At 45.4% G+C, this 17,158-nt stretch overlaps 1 protein-coding gene across 1 annotated transcript in view; it reads left to right on the plus strand.

Moving 5' to 3' along the window:
- The window catches only part of dmgdh (dimethylglycine dehydrogenase), a gene marked incomplete at its 5' end in the record, with an annotated part of 44,031 nt that overhangs the window by 19,518 nt on the left and 7,355 nt on the right, over positions 1-17,158 (plus strand). The window contains 3 exons of the mRNA XM_084324138.1: positions 3,352-3,569; positions 9,373-9,530; positions 10,485-10,544. Of these exons, the coding sequence (XP_084180264.1) occupies positions 3,352-3,569; positions 9,373-9,530; positions 10,485-10,544 (436 nt within the window). The remainder of the gene's footprint in view (positions 1-3,351; positions 3,570-9,372; positions 9,531-10,484; positions 10,545-17,158) is intronic.

Below are 17,158 nucleotides of genomic sequence, written 5' to 3' on the forward strand. Positions count from 1 at the left end.
GCCATTATAACACTGTGTGTCTTATAGTGAAACAGCCATTATAACACTGTGTGTCTTGTAGTGAAACAGCCATTATAACACTGTGTGTCTTATAGTGAAACAGCCATTATAACACTGTGTGTCTTATAGTGAAACAGCCATTATAACACTGTGTATCTTATAGTGAAACAGCCATTATAACACTGTGTGTCTTATAGTGAAACAGCCATTATAACACTGTGTATCTTATAGTGAAACAGCCATTATAACACTGTGTATCTTATAGTGAAACAGCCATTATAATACTGTGTGTCTTATAGTGAAACAGCCGTTATAACACTGTGTCTTATAGTGAAACAGCCATTATAACACTGTGTATCTTATAGTGAAACAGCCATTATAACACTGTGTGTCTTATAGTGAAACAGCCATTATAACACTGTGTATCTTATAGTGAAACAGCCATTATAACACTGTGTGTCTTATAGTGAAACAGCCATTATAACACTGTGTATCTTATAGTGAAACAGCCATTATAACACTGTGTGTCTTATAGTGAAACAGCCATTATAACACTGTGTATCTTATAGTGAAACAGCCATTATAACACTGTGTATCTTATAGTGAAACAGCCATTATAACACTGTGTCTTATAGTGAAACAGCCATTATAACACTGTGTATCTTATAGTGAAACAGCCATTATAACACTGTGTGTCTTATAGTGAAACAGCCATTATAACACTGTGTATCTTATAGTGAAACAGCCATTATAACACTGTGTATCTTATAGTGAAACAGCCATTATAACACTGTGTATCTTATAGTGAAACAGCCATTATAACACTGTGTGTCTTATAGTGAAACAGACATTATAACACTGTATCTTATAGTGAAACAGCCATTATAACACTGTGTATCTTATAGTGAAACAGCCATTATAACACTGTGTATCTTATAGTGAAACAGCCTTTATAACACTGTGTGTCTTATAGTGAAACAGCCATTATAACACTGTGTGTCTTATAGTGAAACAGCCTTTATAACACTGTGTGTCTTATAGTGAAACAGCCATTATAACACTGTGTATCTTATAGTAAAACAGCCATTATAACACTGTGTGTCTTATAGTGAAACAGCCATTATAACACTGTGTATCTTATAGTGAAACAGCCATTATAACACTGTGTATCTTGTAGTGAAACAGCCATTATAACACTGTGTGTCTTATAGTGAAACAGCCATTATAACACTGTGTGTCTTATAGTGAAACAGACATTATAACACTGTGTCTTATAGTGAAACAGCCATTATAACACTGTGTATCTTATAGTGAAACAGCCGTTATAACACTGTGTATCTTATAGTGAAACAGCCATTATAACACTGTGTCTTATAGTGAAACAGCCATTATAACACTGTGTATCTTATAGTGAAACAGCCATTATAACACTGTGTATCTTATAGTGAAACAGCCGTTATAACACTGTGTGTCTTATAGTGAAACAGCCATTATAACACTGTGTATCTTATAGTGAAACAGCCATTATAACACTGTGTATCTTATAGTGAAACAGCCATTATAACACTGTGTATCTTATAGTGAAACAGCCATTATAACACTGGTCTGACACCAGTGGCTCCATCCCCTCGTAACCTAACACCTTATAGCAGCTGTGAATGTGACCCCCCCCCCCCCCCCCCCCCCCCCCCGCTCTCCTCCAATGGGGAGCAGCTGTTCATGTGACACCCCCTCTGCTCTCCTCCAATGGGGAGCAGCTGTTCATGTGACACCCCCTCTGCTCTCCCCCAATGGGGAGCAGCTGTTCATGTGACACCCCCTCCGCTCTCCTCCAATGGGGAGCAGAGGTTTTTCTTGCCGCCCACTCCATCCCACAGTCTACAGGGGCCGCTGTACAGTTGGGATGTTAAATAGTGCCCCCTGGTGGTAGCAGCTCAGCAGGGCAGGAGGTTTACACAATAGAGTCTGGAGTCTGGGCTTAACCTTCTGTATCAAATCCCAACTAAAATCTAAAAGAGATTCATATCAAAAGGTTTCCAGCATCTCCGTCGTCAGCTAACTGTTAGCTTCTGGGCGCGTCCTGCCATGTCGCCTCTTTACAACAAAGGTTCTGTGAGATGATATTAATATAATGTGAGATGATATTAATATAATGTATGTGAGATGATATTAATATAATGTGATGTTATTAATATAAAGGTTCTGTGATGTTATTAATATAATGTGAGATGATATTAATATAATGTATGTGAGATGATATTAATATAATGTGATGTTATTAATATAAAGGTTCTGTGATGTTATTAATATAATGTGATGTTATTAATATAAAGGTTCTGTGATGTTATTAATATAATGTGAGATGATATTAATATAATGTATGTGAGATGATATTAATATAATGTGATGTTATTAATATAAAGGTTCTGTGATGTTATTAATATAATGTGATGTTATTAATATAAAGGTTCTGTGATGTTATTAATATAAAGGTTCTGTGAGATGATATTAATATAATGTGATGTTATTAATATAAAGGTTCTGTGAGATGATATTAATATAATGTGATGTTATTAATATAAAGGTTCTGTGATGTTATTAATATAATGTGGTTATTAATATAAAGGTTATGTGATGTTATTAATATAATGTGATGTTATTAATATAAAGGTTCTGTGAGATGATATTAATATAATGTGATGTTATTAATATAACGGTTCTGTGAGATGATATTAATATAATGTGATGTTATTAATATAAAGGTTCTGTGAGATGATATTAATATAATGTGAGATGTTATAAAGGTTCTGTGAGATGTTAATAATATAAAGGTGCAGGCGGCCAGGTAGCGCAGCGGTCTAAGCGTCTGTCTACCACCACAGAGACAGTGGGATCGAATCCAGCTGTGGTGCCTCCGGCTTGGCCGACCGTCCATACTAACACAATTGGCAGAGTTAGCGGGTGGGAAACCGGTGGGTGGGTCCTGGTCGTTGTAAACAGCGACTCCTACAGTTCGGTCGGGGCGCCTGCACAGCGAGGTCGGATCCTGGGGGAGGTAGTGTGATCCTTCCACACGTTACACCCTCTCAGTGAGAGTCCGCGCTGCCAGGTGAAGAGAAGCGGTGGGCTGGCTACACATGTGTCGGAGGAAGCATGTGATAGTCTCCGCCCCCCCGGACCGACGGTAGGGGGTAGAGTGCGCAACGACCAGGAAAAATGAGGGTGAAAAAAGACAAATAAAAAAACATAATAAAGGTTCTGTGAGATGTTAATAATATAAAAGGTTTGTTCACCATGTGTTTGTGGCGGGAGCCTCCAGGTTTGTTTACCACGTGTTTGTGGCGCCCCCAGGTGGATGGAGACGGAGGCGGCGGACGGAGGCTACGCGGTGGACATCAGCAACGTCACCGAGGACATGGGCGTTCTGGGCGTCGCCGGACCCAAGTCACGCCAGGTGCTGCAGAAGCTGACGGACGAGGACCTGAGCGACAAGGGCTTCAAGTTCCTGCACTGCAAGGTCATCCAGCTGGCCGGGGTCACGCTGCGGGCCATCAGGATCTCCTACAGTGGTAATACAGGGGTCAGGGGTCAGGCTGCGGGCCATCAGGATCTCCTACAGTGGTAATACAGGGGTCAGGGGTCAGGCTGCGGGCCATCAGGATCTCCTACAGTGGTAATACAGGGGTCAGGGGTCAGGCTGCGGGCCATCAGGATCTCCTACAGTGGTAATACAGGGGTCAGGGGTCAGGCTGCGGGCCATCAGGATCTCCTACAGTGGTAATACAGGGGTCAGGGGTCAGGCTGCGGGCCATCAGGATCTCCTACAGTGGTAATACAGGGGTCAGGGGTCAGGCTGCGGGCCATCAGGATCTCCTACAGTGGTACTGAACACAACACAATACAGGGGTCAGGGGTCACGCTGCAGGCCATCAGGATCTCCTATAGCGGTACTGAACACAACTCAGGGGTCACGCTGCGGGCCATCAGGATCTCCTACAGTGGTAACACAATACAGGGGTCAGGGGTCACGCTGCGGGCCATCAGGATCTCCTACAGTGGTACTGAACACAACACAGGGGTCAGGGGTCACGCTGCGGGCCATCAGGATCTCCTACAGCGGTACTGAATACAACACAATACAATACAATAGAAATACTTGAACCCTTTCACTGCCACACGACAGAAGGTTAACCCTTTACTATCACACAACCGACGGTCGTGGGTTAACCGGCTGTTGTGTGGCAGTGAAAGTGTTAACCTTCGGTGAATTGTCGCAGTGAAAGGGGTAACCGCTTGGTAGTGCGGCAGTGAAAGGGTTAATCATCCACGAGGGAAATTTGGCACTACAAATCGCTCACAGTAAACATTTAGGCAAAGTCACGAATGAGAATAACAAAAGAAAATTGCCTAAGAATAAAGAAAGAATAAAATAAGCCTAAGAATTAAATAATAATAATAATAATAAAATACTGTCCGGGATTCACATTTCCTATGTCATGTATACACATTCTAATATAAAATATACAGTAAAAATATACAGAATCTACTGTAAGTGTTATTGAACCATGTTGTTTTAAAAGTCCAGGGCCCTCATTTATCAACAATTCTTAGAAAGTGTTCTATTTTCGTTCTTAAGCACAGAATTTAGAACGTGTGTAGGTACAGAAAAATCACACGTGCGTAGACGTGTCCCACGCACACCTGCAAGTACTCTGTGTTGATAAATATCACTTGATCTACGCTCCATGCTCGTGCACGGTTTTACGTATTTGCATATAGAACCGCCCGTAATTAACCATATGTTACCTGTTACCTATCCACTTCATGCCTAGCGGCACACAAGGCCTTCACAGAGCTTTTCCACTTCTCTCGGTCAGCTGCCGTTGTTCTTGCTTCAGGTCATGAGCTCCCCTGCCTCTTTTCTTTCTTTCTCTACTGTGCGTCTCCAGGTAGTCTTTGGTCTTCCTTTTCTTCTTTTCCCTTCTGGTGCCCAAGTCATTGATATGTTGCAGTCGTTGTTGTGGTCTTGCCTCAGTATGTGTCCTATCATCCTCCATCTTCGCCACTTCACTTCCTTGCTCAACGGCTTCATGTCGGCTCTTTCTAGTAGCTCTACGGTGCTGATGCGGTCTTGCCACTGGATTCTGAGGATTCTTCTGAGGCATCTGTTATGGAACACGTCGACTGATTTGTTGTCTCCCTTGTTCATCTTCCATGTTTCACATCCATACAGTAGGACTGGCACAACCAGTGTTTTGTACAATCTCAGCTTTGTTCTTCTTGAGATGCTGTTGGAGTGCCAGATCTTTTTGAGTTTGATGAATGCACCTCTTGCTTTGGATAGTCTGTTCTTTAGGTCTTTCATACCCCCTCCCTCTTTACAGATGGTGGCTCCCAAGTATGTGAATTGGTCTACATCCTCAATCTCTTCGTCGTTGATGTTGATTTTGTCATGGTTTCTTGCATTAATTCTCATGGTTTTTGTCTTTCCGGTGTTAATCTTGAGTCCCACTCGTCTGGCTTCTCTCTCCATTCTTGTCGTTTTTTCCTGGATTTGGTGTTTGGTAGAGGAGAGTAATGCTACATCATCTGCAAAATCCAGATCGTCGAGTTTTGATGTCAACTTCCATCTGATTCCATTCTCACCTTGTCCAACTGTTCTTCTCATTATCCAATCCATGATCATTAAGAATAAAAAACCTGACATGTTGCATCCTTGTTTGACACCGCTGTTGATGTTAAACCACTCGCATATTTCTCCTTGGTCTTCTACTGCACACTGGAAGTCTTCATAGAATATTTTCACTATCTGGACAATCTTCTCTGGTATTCCATATTTCTTCATAATTAGCCATAGGCTTTCATGGTGGACTGAGTCGAAAGCCTTTTCAAAATCCACAAAGTTCAGGTGGAGTGTTGCTTGCCACTCGTTTACTTGCTCAATGATGTTCCGCAGTATGAAGACTTGTTCTGTTGTTCCTCTTCCTCTTCTGTAACCGGCTTGTTCTTTTCTTAGCCGTGAGTCGATTCCAATTCTGATTCGGTCAATGATGATCCTGCCAAGTATCTTGCCTACAACTGGAAGTAGGGTGATGCCTCTTGAGTTCTTGCATTCTTTGAGGTTTCCTTTCTTTGCTAGTTTGATGATAAGCCCCCTCTTCCAGTTCTTCGGGATCTTCTCCTGCCTCCATATTTTTTCCAACAATTGATGTACCTTCTTTGCTGAAAACTCAATGTCTGCCTTTAATAACTCGGCTGTGATGTTGTCGATTCCTGGTGCTTTCCCATTCTGAAGTCCTTTAATCAATTCCTTTACTTCACTTAGTGTTGGTTCATGTACAGGAATCTCTTCAATCATGTTAGTGAGTTCACATTCTTCCTCGTCAGTTATTGGGTTTTCTGGTGGTTCCCTATTCAGTACTTCCTTGAAGTGTTCTGTCCACCTTGCCTGCACTGCATCTTTTCCGCTGATGAGGTTGCCATTCTTGTCCAGTACTGCTGTGCTCTGTCTAGGTCTCTCGTTGCACAGTGCCTTCGTAAGACCGTACAGTGTCTTCATTTGTTGTTTCCTTGCAGCTTCTTCTGCTTCACTTGCAATGTTCTCCATCCATTTCTTTTTGTCCGTCTTTATACTTCTCTTTGTTTCTCTATCCTTCTCTGTGTACTTTGCTTTTAGCTGTTTCTTGATTCTTTCCGAGTGTGTGCCAATTAACCATATACGGTAATGAAACACCCCCATGAAATGTGAAAAAGTGGACTAAACCGAGCGAACGCCTGGGAGAAAATACGCGACAGGCTGACAGACATGTACACGGTGATGTCGGAAACAGTCGGATATGATATCTATTAACTTCCTAAAGACCATTGCTGCCTGGGCAGTGCAAACACTAATATGTAAGGGATAATGTATAGCTACGAGGTCATTGTCGCAAAATAATTGACCGACACAGAGTTTAGAATACCGAGGCGCCTCGCCGAGGTGTTCTCTAAACGTAGTGAAGGTAAATTATTTTGCGACAATGACCGAGTATAGGCTATACATTATAATAATAATAATAACTTTATTTGTATAGCACTTTTCATACAGAGGTTGCAGTTCAAAGTGCTTCACAACAGTAAAAAATACAGGCATAAGCGAGCATAAAAAGATAGACAGGTAGAATCACAGTGTTTCACATTAGGATCTAGCATCCCAATAGGCTCTCCGCTTACAGTTTTCAGTAACACAAATAGTAAAAATAGTTTAAAATGATTCAGTTTAAAAATAGTAAAATAAAAATAAAATAAAACAAAATAAAAATTATAAAATAGAACGGACATAAAAAATACAGGCATGAGCGAGCATAGCAAGATATGGCAAGTGACAACAATGCATAAAGTTTACAGGCAATCCATGCTGATTGATCTGCCATAAGCAAGTGAAAGTTTACAGACAATCCATGCTGATTGATCTGCCATAAGCAAGTGAAAAGTTTACAGACAATCCATGCTGATTGATCTGCCATAAGCAAGTGAAGATTACAGTCTGTTCTAACAAACCAAACTGCCATGTATTAAAGTTTACAGACAATCCATGCTGATTGATCTGCCATAAGCATGTATTAAAGTTTACAGACAATCCATGCTGATTGATCTGCCATAAGCATAGTGTTTCACATTAGGATCTAGCATCCTAATAGGCTCTCTATTCAGTAATTAAAAAGTGCAATAACCGACGGACATAAAAAATACAGGCATGAGCGAGCATAGCAAATAATAAGAATAGTTTAAAATGATTCAGTTTAAAAATAGTCATCAGTAAGAAGTAAAAAGTGCAATAACCGACACATGAATTTGATAGGCAGTGTAAAAGAGTAGGCAGGGTAAGAATAAATACAAGTTGTGTCAGGATATCCCTGATGTTTCCTCTTGCCACTAGGTGGTAGCAGATATCTATCAGTGAAATGCCTGAGCAAAGAGATAGGTTTTAAGTTGTCTTTTAAAGATGTCTAGCGAGTTGGCTTCCCTGATGTTTTGGGGTAGTTTGTTCCATAGTTTTGGGGCATAGTTGATAAAGGCTGCATTACCGATCCTCTTTTGACTGCTTCTGGGAGCCTCTAGTAGTCCAGCAGCTGATGATCGCAGTGTTCTTGCTGGTGTGTAATTTATTAGAGTGTTGGCGATGTAGCTAGGTCCCGCTTATTACATGGCTAACTTACTAACAATATACCTAATTCATTTTACACCATCGACAAGACGAGATCAAATGCAGACGCAGTTGTTCTGTGGCTCCGCTGTCAGCCCAAATAAAGTGATTATTATTATCGCCGGCAGCCGGCAGGTGTGTGGACTGATTGCACTGATGCAGTGTGTGTCAGTGGGCTTGATTGCTCCAGCTGCGACCAGCGGTCATTATTGCCAATAATCACCGTTGATTATTGCGCGTTGCCCATGGCAGCGGTCAGTTATCGAAAAAGAATTCACCGCTGTCAGGGGCTATTGACCAATCACAATCAAGCATTTCGGCGAATGTTAAAACGCCATGTAATAAAGACCGTTAACCACTGTTTGGCGTTGGTGTCATTAATAATAATTAACCGCGCTGGAATATGAATGCCCTTTTTCGCATTGTTCTTTTAAAGTTCAATTACCCAGGGATTAAAGTTCTCCGTAAATTTTCTACCTGCATGGTTTAATATGATTTGTAGAGGCATACAATCTATTTTGATGTCGTTATTAGGTATAGCCTATATAAATTATATATGCATAGCCTACATTATGCAACAGTAATTTTGCGCATAACGCAGCATGGCACAGACATGTCACACAGAGCCCCGCGCCTGCATACAGTAAACTAACTTGATCGTTAATATAACTGTTGTCCTTGTATCTTTACGCTTATGAAAACATTTAATAATATGTATGGGCTATAGGCCGTCGTTTTGCCTTAATAGCCTATATTCTCAAATGGCATTTAATGGCTATCCATTGGGAACCCCTGCTATAGCCTATCCTAGGCTATTTTATTTACAGTAGTCTATTTATGATTTGTTTCCATAGCCGGTCTCAGTTATGCTGTGGCTGAGACGGGTCGGGATTAATTAATGAAGCTGATAGGAGACTGCTTCTCGGCTACGAATTAAAGCCACGATTGAAAATAATGTACTTCCTTCTTGACAATAGCATATACTATAACAATAATACTATTAGTATACTATACTACTAATGTGTGTGTGTCTGTCTGTGTGTGTGTGTGTGTGTGTGTGTGTGTGTGTGTGTGTGTGTGTGTGCGTGCGTGCGTGCGTGTGTGTGTGTGTGTGTGCGCGTGTGTGTGTGTGTGTGTGTGTGTGTGTGTGTGTGTGTGTGTGTGTGTGTGTGTGTGGGTGTGTGCAGGTGAGCTGGGCTGGGAGCTGTATATCCAGCAGAAGGACATGGCGTCTGTCTACCAGGCCGTCATGGCCGCCGGGCGAGACGAGGGCATCGATAACTTTGGGACCTACGCCATGAACGCCCTGCGTCTGGAGAAGGGCTTCAGGGGCTGGGGAGCGGAGGTAGAGAGACACTACTCCCTCCATCCCTCTCTCTCTCCATCCCTCCCTCCCTCCATCCCTCCCTCCGTCCATCCCTCCCTCCCTCCCTCCCTCCCTCCCTCCCTCCCTCCCTCCCTCCCTCCCTCCCTCCCTCCCTCCCTCCCTCCCTCCCTCCCTCCCTTCCTCCCTCCATCCATCCATCCATCCATCCATCCATCCATCCATCCATCCATCCATCCATCCATCCATCCATCCATCCATCCATCCCTCCCTCCCTCCCTCCCTCCCTCCCTCCCTCCATCCCTCCCTCCCTCCATCCCTCCCTCCATCCCTCCCTCCCTCCATCCCTCCCTCCCTATAGAATAGAATAGAATAGAATAGAATAGAATAGAATAGAAATACTTTATTCATCCCCAGGGACATATGGCACTATATATATACAGATCACTCACAGTAAACAGTAAACATTTAGGACAAAAACAAAAAGTCACGAATAAGAATAAAAAATAAGCCTAAGAATAAAATATGGTCCGGGATATACCTATGTTACATTCTAACAGGACATTTTATATTAGTATATCTTATATTAGAATGTAACATAGGACATGTATATGTAGTACCATATTTTATTCTTAGGCTTATTTTATGTTACATTCTAATATAAAATATACAGTAAAAATATAGTGAGTGTAAAAATGTCGGTTTAAAAGTAAAAGTAAAAGTCCAGAAGATAGAACTGTTTTCTGTGTGTTTTTCTCTGTGATCCTCTTGTTTGTAAATAGAGCTGCATGTGATGCGAGAACAAGGAAGTTCATCTAACAACACTAACTGTATTTCACCTGTTGTTGTTGATGTTTGTCTTGTTGATGTTTGTCTTGTTGATGTTTGTCTCGGCTCTTGTTGATGTTTGTCTTGTTGATGTTTGTCTTGTTGATGTTTGTCTCGGCTCTTGTTGATGTGTGTTGATGTCTCCAGATGAACTGCGACACCAACCCCCTGGAGGCCGGTCTGGAGTACTTCATCAAGCTGAACAAGGTGAGGTCTAGACTCTGTCTCCACTTCATCAAGCTGAACAAGGTGAGGTCTAGACCCACTGCTGTCTGCACTTCATCAAGCTGAACAAGGTGAGGTCTAGACCCACTGCTGTCTGCACTTCATCAAGCTGAACAAGGTGAGGTCTAGACCCACTGCTGTCTGCACTTCATCAAGCTGAACAAGGTGAGGTCTAGACCCGCTGCTGTCTGCACTTCATCAAGCTGAACAAGGTGAGGTCTAGACCCACTGCTGTCTGCACTTCATCAAGCTGAACAAGGTGAGGTCTAGACCCACTGCTGTCTGCACTTCATCAAGCTGAACAAGGTGAGGTCTAGACCCACTGCTGTCTCCACTTCATCAAGCTGAACAAGGTGAGGTCTAGACCCACTGCTGTCTCCACTTCATCAAGCTGAACAAGGTGAGGTCTAGACCCACTGCTGTCTCCACTTCATCAAGCTGAACAAGGTGAGGTCTAGACCCACTGCTGTCTCCACTTCATCAAGCTGAACAAGGTGAGGTCTAGACCCGCTGCTGTCTCCACTTCATCAAGCTGAACAAGGTGAGGTCTAGACCCCCTGCTGTCTGCACTTCATCAAGCTGAACAAGGTGAGGTCTAGACCCACTGCTGTCTGCACTTCATCAAGCTGAACAAGGTGAGGTCTAGACCCACTGCTGTCTGCACTTCATCAAGCTGAACAAGGTGAGGTCTAGACCCACTGCTGTCTGCACTTCATCAAGCTGAACAAGGTGAGGTCTAGACCCACTGCTGTCTCCACTTCATCAAGCTGAACAAGGTGAGGTCTAGACCCACTGCTGTCTCCACTTCATCAAGCTGAACAAGGTGAGGTCTAGACCCACTGCTGTCTGCACTTCATCAAGCTGAACAAGGTGAGGTCTAGACCCACTGCTGTCTGCACTTCATCAAGCTGAACAAGGTGAGGTCTAGACCCACTGCTGTCTGCACTTCATCAAGCTGAACAAGGTGAGGTCTAGACTCTGTCTCCACTTCATCAAGCTGAACAAGGTGAGGTCTAGACCCACTGCTGTCTCCACTTCATCAAGCTGAACAAGGTGAGGTCTAGACCCACTGCTGTCTGCACTTCATCAAGCTGAACAAGGTGAGGTCTAGACCCACTGCTGTCTCCTCTTCATCAAGCTGAACAAGGTGAGGTCTAGACCCACTGCTGTCTGCACTTCATCAAGCTGAACAAGGTGAGGTCTAGACCCACTGCTGTCTGCACTTCATCAAGCTGAACAAGGTGAGGTCTAGACCCACTGCCGTCTGCACTTCATCAAGCTGAACAAGGTGAGGTCTAGACCCACTGCTGTCTGCACTTCATCAAGCTGAACAAGGTGAGGTCTAGACTCTGTCTGCACTTCATCAAGCTGAACAAGGTGAGGTCTAGACCCCCTGCTGTCTGCACTTCATCAAGCTGAACAAGGTGAGGTCTAGACTCACTGCTGTCTGCACTTCATCAAGCTGAACAAGGTGAGGTCTAGACCCACTGCTGTCTGCACTTCATCAAGCTGAACAAGGTGAGGTCTAGACCCACTGCTGTCTGCACTTCATCAAGCTGAACAAGGTGAGGTCTAGACCCACTGCTGTCTGCACTTCATCAAGCTGAACAAGGTGAGGTCTAGACCCACTGCTGTCTGCACTTCATCAAGCTGAACAAGGTGAGGTCTAGACCCACTGCTGTCTCCACTTCATCAAGCTGAACAAGGTGAGGTCTAGACCCACTGCTGTCTGCACTTCATCAAGCTGAACAAGGTGAGGTCTAGACCCACTGCTGTCTCCTCTTCATCAAGCTGAACAAGGTGAGGTCTAGACCCACTGCTGTCTGCACTTCATCAAGCTGAACAAGGTGAGGTCTAGACCCACTGCTGTCTGCACTTCATCAAGCTGAACAAGGTGAGGTCTAGACCCACTGCCGTCTGCACTTCATCAAGCTGAACAAGGTGAGGTCTAGACCCACTGCTGTCTGCACTTCATCAAGCTGAACAAGGTGAGGTCTAGACTCTGTCTGCACTTCATCAAGCTGAACAAGGTGAGGTCTAGACCCCCTGCTGTCTGCACTTCATCAAGCTGAACAAGGTGAGGTCTAGACTCACTGCTGTCTGCACTTCATCAAGCTGAACAAGGTGAGGTCTAGACCCACTGCTGTCTGCACTTCATCAAGCTGAACAAGGTGAGGTCTAGACCCACTGCTGTCTGCACTTCATCAAGCTGAACAAGGTGAGGTCTAGACCCACTGCTGTCTGCACTTCATCAAGCTGAACAAGGTGAGGTCTAGACCCACTGCTGTCTGCACTTCATCAAGCTGAACAAGGTGAGGTCTAGACCCACTGCTGTCTCCACTTCATCAAGCTGAACAAGGTGAGGTCTAGACCCACTGCTGTCTGCACTTCATCAAGCTGAACAAGGTGAGGTCTAGACCCACTGCTGTCTGCACTTCATCAAGCTGAACAAGGTGAGGTCTAGACCCACTGCTGTCTCCTCTTCATCAAGCTGAACAAGGTGAGGTCTAGACCCACTGCTGTCTGCACTTCATCAAGCTGAACAAGGTGAGGTCTAGACCCACTGCTGTCTGCACTTCATCAAGCTGAACAAGGTGAGGTCTAGACCCACTGCTGTCTCCACTTCATCAAGCTGAACAAGGTGAGGTCTAGACCCACTGCTGTCTGCACTTCATCAAGCTGAACAAGGTGAGGTCTAGACCCACTGCTGTCTGCACTTCATCAAGCTGAACAAGGTGAGGTCTAGACCCACTGCTGTCTGCACTTCATCAAGCTGAACAAGGTGAGGTCTAGACCCACTGCTGTCTGCACTTCATCAAGCTGAACAAGGTGAGGTCTAGACCCACTGCTGTCTGCACTTCATCAAGCTGAACAAGGTGAGGTCTAGACCCACTGCTGTCTGCACTTCATCAAGCTGAACAAGGTGAGGTCTAGACCCACTGCTGTCATCAAGCTGAACAAGGTGAGGTCTAGACCCACTGCTGTCTGCACCTCATCAAGCTGAACAAGGTGAGGTCTAGACCCACTGCTGTCTGCACCTCATCAAGCTGAACAAGGTGAGGTCTAGACCCACTGCTGTCTGCACTTCATCAAGCTGAACAAGGTGAGGTCTAGACCCACTGCTGTCTGCACTTCATCAAGCTGAACAAGGTGAGGTCTAGACTCTGTCTGCACTTCATCAAGCTGAACAAGGTGAGGTCTAGACCCACTGCTGTCTGCACTTCATCAAGCTGAACAAGGTGAGGTCTAGACTCTGTCTGCACTTCATCAAGCTGAACAAGGTGAGGTCTAGACCCACTGCTGTCTGCACTTCATCAAGCTGAACAAGGTGAGGTCTAGACCCACTGCTGTCTGCACTTCATCAAGCTGAACAAGGTGAGGTCTAGACCCACTGCTGTCTGCACTTCATCAAGCTGAACAAGGTGAGGTCTAGACCCACTGCTGTCTGCACTTCATCAAGCTGAACAAGGTGAGGTCTAGACCCACTGCTGTCTCCACTTCATCAAGCTGAACAAGGTGAGGTCTAGACCCACTGCTGTCTGCACTTCATCAAGCTGAACAAGGTGAGGTCTAGACCCACTGCTGTCTGCACTTCATCAGGCTGAACAAAGTGAGGTCTAGACCCACTGCTGTCTCCACTTCATCAAGCTGAACAAGGTGAGGTCTAGACCCACTGCTGTCTGCACTTCATCAAGCTGAACAAGGTGAGGTCTAGACCCACTGCTGTCTCCACTTCATCAAGCTGAACAAGGTGAGGTCTAGACCCACTGCTGTCTGCACTTCATCAAGCTGAACAAGGTGAGGTCTAGACCCACTGCTGTCTCCACTTCATCAAGCTGAACAAGGTGAGGTCTAGACCCACTGCTGTCTGCACTTCATCAAGCTTAACAAGGTGAGGTCTAGACCCACTGCTGTCTGCACTTCATCAAGCTGAACAAGGTGAGGTCTAGACCCACTGCTGTCTGCACTTCATCAAGCTGAACAAGGTGAGGTCTAGACCCACTGCTGTCTGCACTTCATCAAGCTGAACAAGGTGAGGTCTAGACCCACTGCTGTCTGCACTTCATCAAGCTGAACAAGGTGAGGTCTAGACCCACTGCTGTCTGCACTTCATCAAGCTGAACAAGGTGAGGTCTAGACCCACTGCTGTCATCAAGCTGAACAAGGTGAGGTCTAGACCCACTGCTGTCTGCACCTCATCAAGCTGAACAAGGTGAGGTCTAGACCCACTGCTGTCTGCACCTCATCAAGCTGAACAAGGTGAGGTCTAGACCCACTGCTGTCTGCACTTCATCAAGCTGAACAAGGTGAGGTCTAGACCCACTGCTGTCTGCACTTCATCAAGCTGAACAAGGTGAGGTCTAGACCCACTGCTGTCTGCACTTCATCAAGCTGAACAAGGTGAGGTCTAGACTCTGTCTGCACTTCATCAAGCTGAACAAGGTGAGGTCTAGACCCACTGCTGTCTCCACTTCATCAAGCTGAACAAGGTGAGGTCTAGACCCACTGCTGTCTGCACTTCATCAAGCTGAACAAGGTGAGGTCTAGACCCACTGCTGTCTGAACTTCATCAAGCTGAACAAGGTGAGGTCTAGACCCACTGCTGTCTGCACTTCATCAAGCTGAACAAGGTGAGGTCTAGACCCACTGCTGTCTTCACTTCATCAAGCTGAACAAGGTGAGGTCTAGACCCACTGCTGTCTGCACTTCATCAAGCTGAACAAGGTGAGGTCTAGACCCACTGCTGTCTGCACTTCATCAAGCTGAACAAGGTGAGGTCTAGACCCACTGCTGTCTCCTCTTCATCAAGCTGAACAAGGTGAGGTCTAGACCCACTGCTGTCTGCACTTCATCAAGCTGAACAAGGTGAGGTCTAGACCCACTGCTGTCTCCACTTCATCAAGCTGAACAAGGTGAGGTCTAGACCCACTGCTGTCTGCACTTCATCAAGCTGAACAAGGTGAGGTCTAGACCCACTGCTGTCTCCACTTCATCAAGCTGAACAAGGTGAGGTCTAGACCCACTGCTGTCTCCACTTCATCAAGCTGAACAAGGTGAGGTCTAGACCCACTGCTGTCTGCACTTCATCAAGCTGAACAAGGTGAGGTCTAGACCCACTGCTGTCATCAAGCTGAACAAGGTGAGGTCTAGACCCACTGCTGTCTCCACTTCATCAAGCTGAACAAGGTGAGGTCTAGACCCACTTCATCAAGCTGAACAAGGTGAGGTCTAGACCCACTGCTGTCTGCACTTCATCAAGCTGAACAAGGTGAGGTCTAGACCCACTGCTGTCTGCACTTCATCAAGCTGAACAAGGTGAGGTCTAGACCCACTGCTGTCTCCACTTCATCAAGCTGAACAAGGTGAGGTCTAGACCCACTGCTGTCTGCACTTCATCAAGCTGAACAAGGTGAGGTCTAGACCCACTGCTGTCTGCACTTCATCAAGCTGAACAAGGTGAGGTCTAGACCCACTGCTGTCTCCACTTCATCAAGCTGAACAAGGTGAGGTCTAGACCCACTGCTGTCTGCACCTCATCAAGCTGAACAAGGTGAGGTCTAGACCCACTGCTGTCTGCACTTCATCAAGCTGAACAAGGTGAGGTCTAGACCCACTGCTGTCTGCACTTCATCAAGCTGAACAAGGTGAGGTCTAGACCCACTGCTGTCTGCACTTCATCAAGCTGAACAAGGTGAGGTCTAGACCCACTGCTGTCTTCACTTCATCAAGCTGAACAAGGTGAGGTCTAGACCCACTGCTGTCTGCACTTCATCAAGCTGAACAAGGTGAGGTCTAGACCCACTGCTGTCTGCACTTCATCAAGCTGAACAAGGTGAGGTCTAGACCCGCTGCTGTCTGCACTTCATCAAGCTGAACAAGGTGAGGTCTAGACCCACTGCTGTCTGCACCTCATCAAGCTGAACAAGGTGAGGTCTAGACCCACTGCTGTCTGCACTTCATCAAGCTGAACAAGGTGAGGTCTAGACCCACTGCTGTCTGCACTTCATCAAGCTGAACAAGGTGAGGTCTAGACCCACTGCTGTCTCCACTTCATCAAGCTGAACAAGGTGAGGTCTAGACCCACTGCTGTCTGCACCTCATCAAGCTGAACAAGGTGAGGTCTAGACCCACTGCTGTCTGCACTTCATCAAGCTGAACAAGGTGAGGTCTAGACCCACTGCTGTCTGCACTTCATCAAGCTGAACAAGGTGAGGTCTAGACCCACTGCTGTCTGCACTTCATCAAGCTGAACAAGGTGAGGTCTAGACCCACTGCTGTCTTCACTTCATCAAGCTGAACAAGGTGAGGTCTAGACCCACTGCTGTCTGCACTTCATCAAGCTGAACAAGGTGAGGTCTAGACCCACTGCTGTCTGCACTTCATCAAGCTGAACAAGGTGAGGTCTAGACCCGCTGCTGTCTGCACTTCATCAAGCTGAACAAGGTGAGGTCTAGACCCACTGCTGTCTGCACCTCATCAAGCTGAACAAGGTGAGGTCTAGACCCACTGCTGTCTGCACTTCATCAAGCTGAACAAGGTGAGGTCTAGACCCACTGCTGTCTGCACTTCATCAAGCTGAACAAGGTGAGGTCTAG

The sequence above is a fragment of the Notolepis coatsorum genome, assembly GCF_963971535.1.
Source record: "Notolepis coatsorum genome assembly, chromosome: 11".
Taxonomy (NCBI): domain Eukaryota; kingdom Metazoa; phylum Chordata; class Actinopteri; order Aulopiformes; family Paralepididae; genus Notolepis; species Notolepis coatsorum.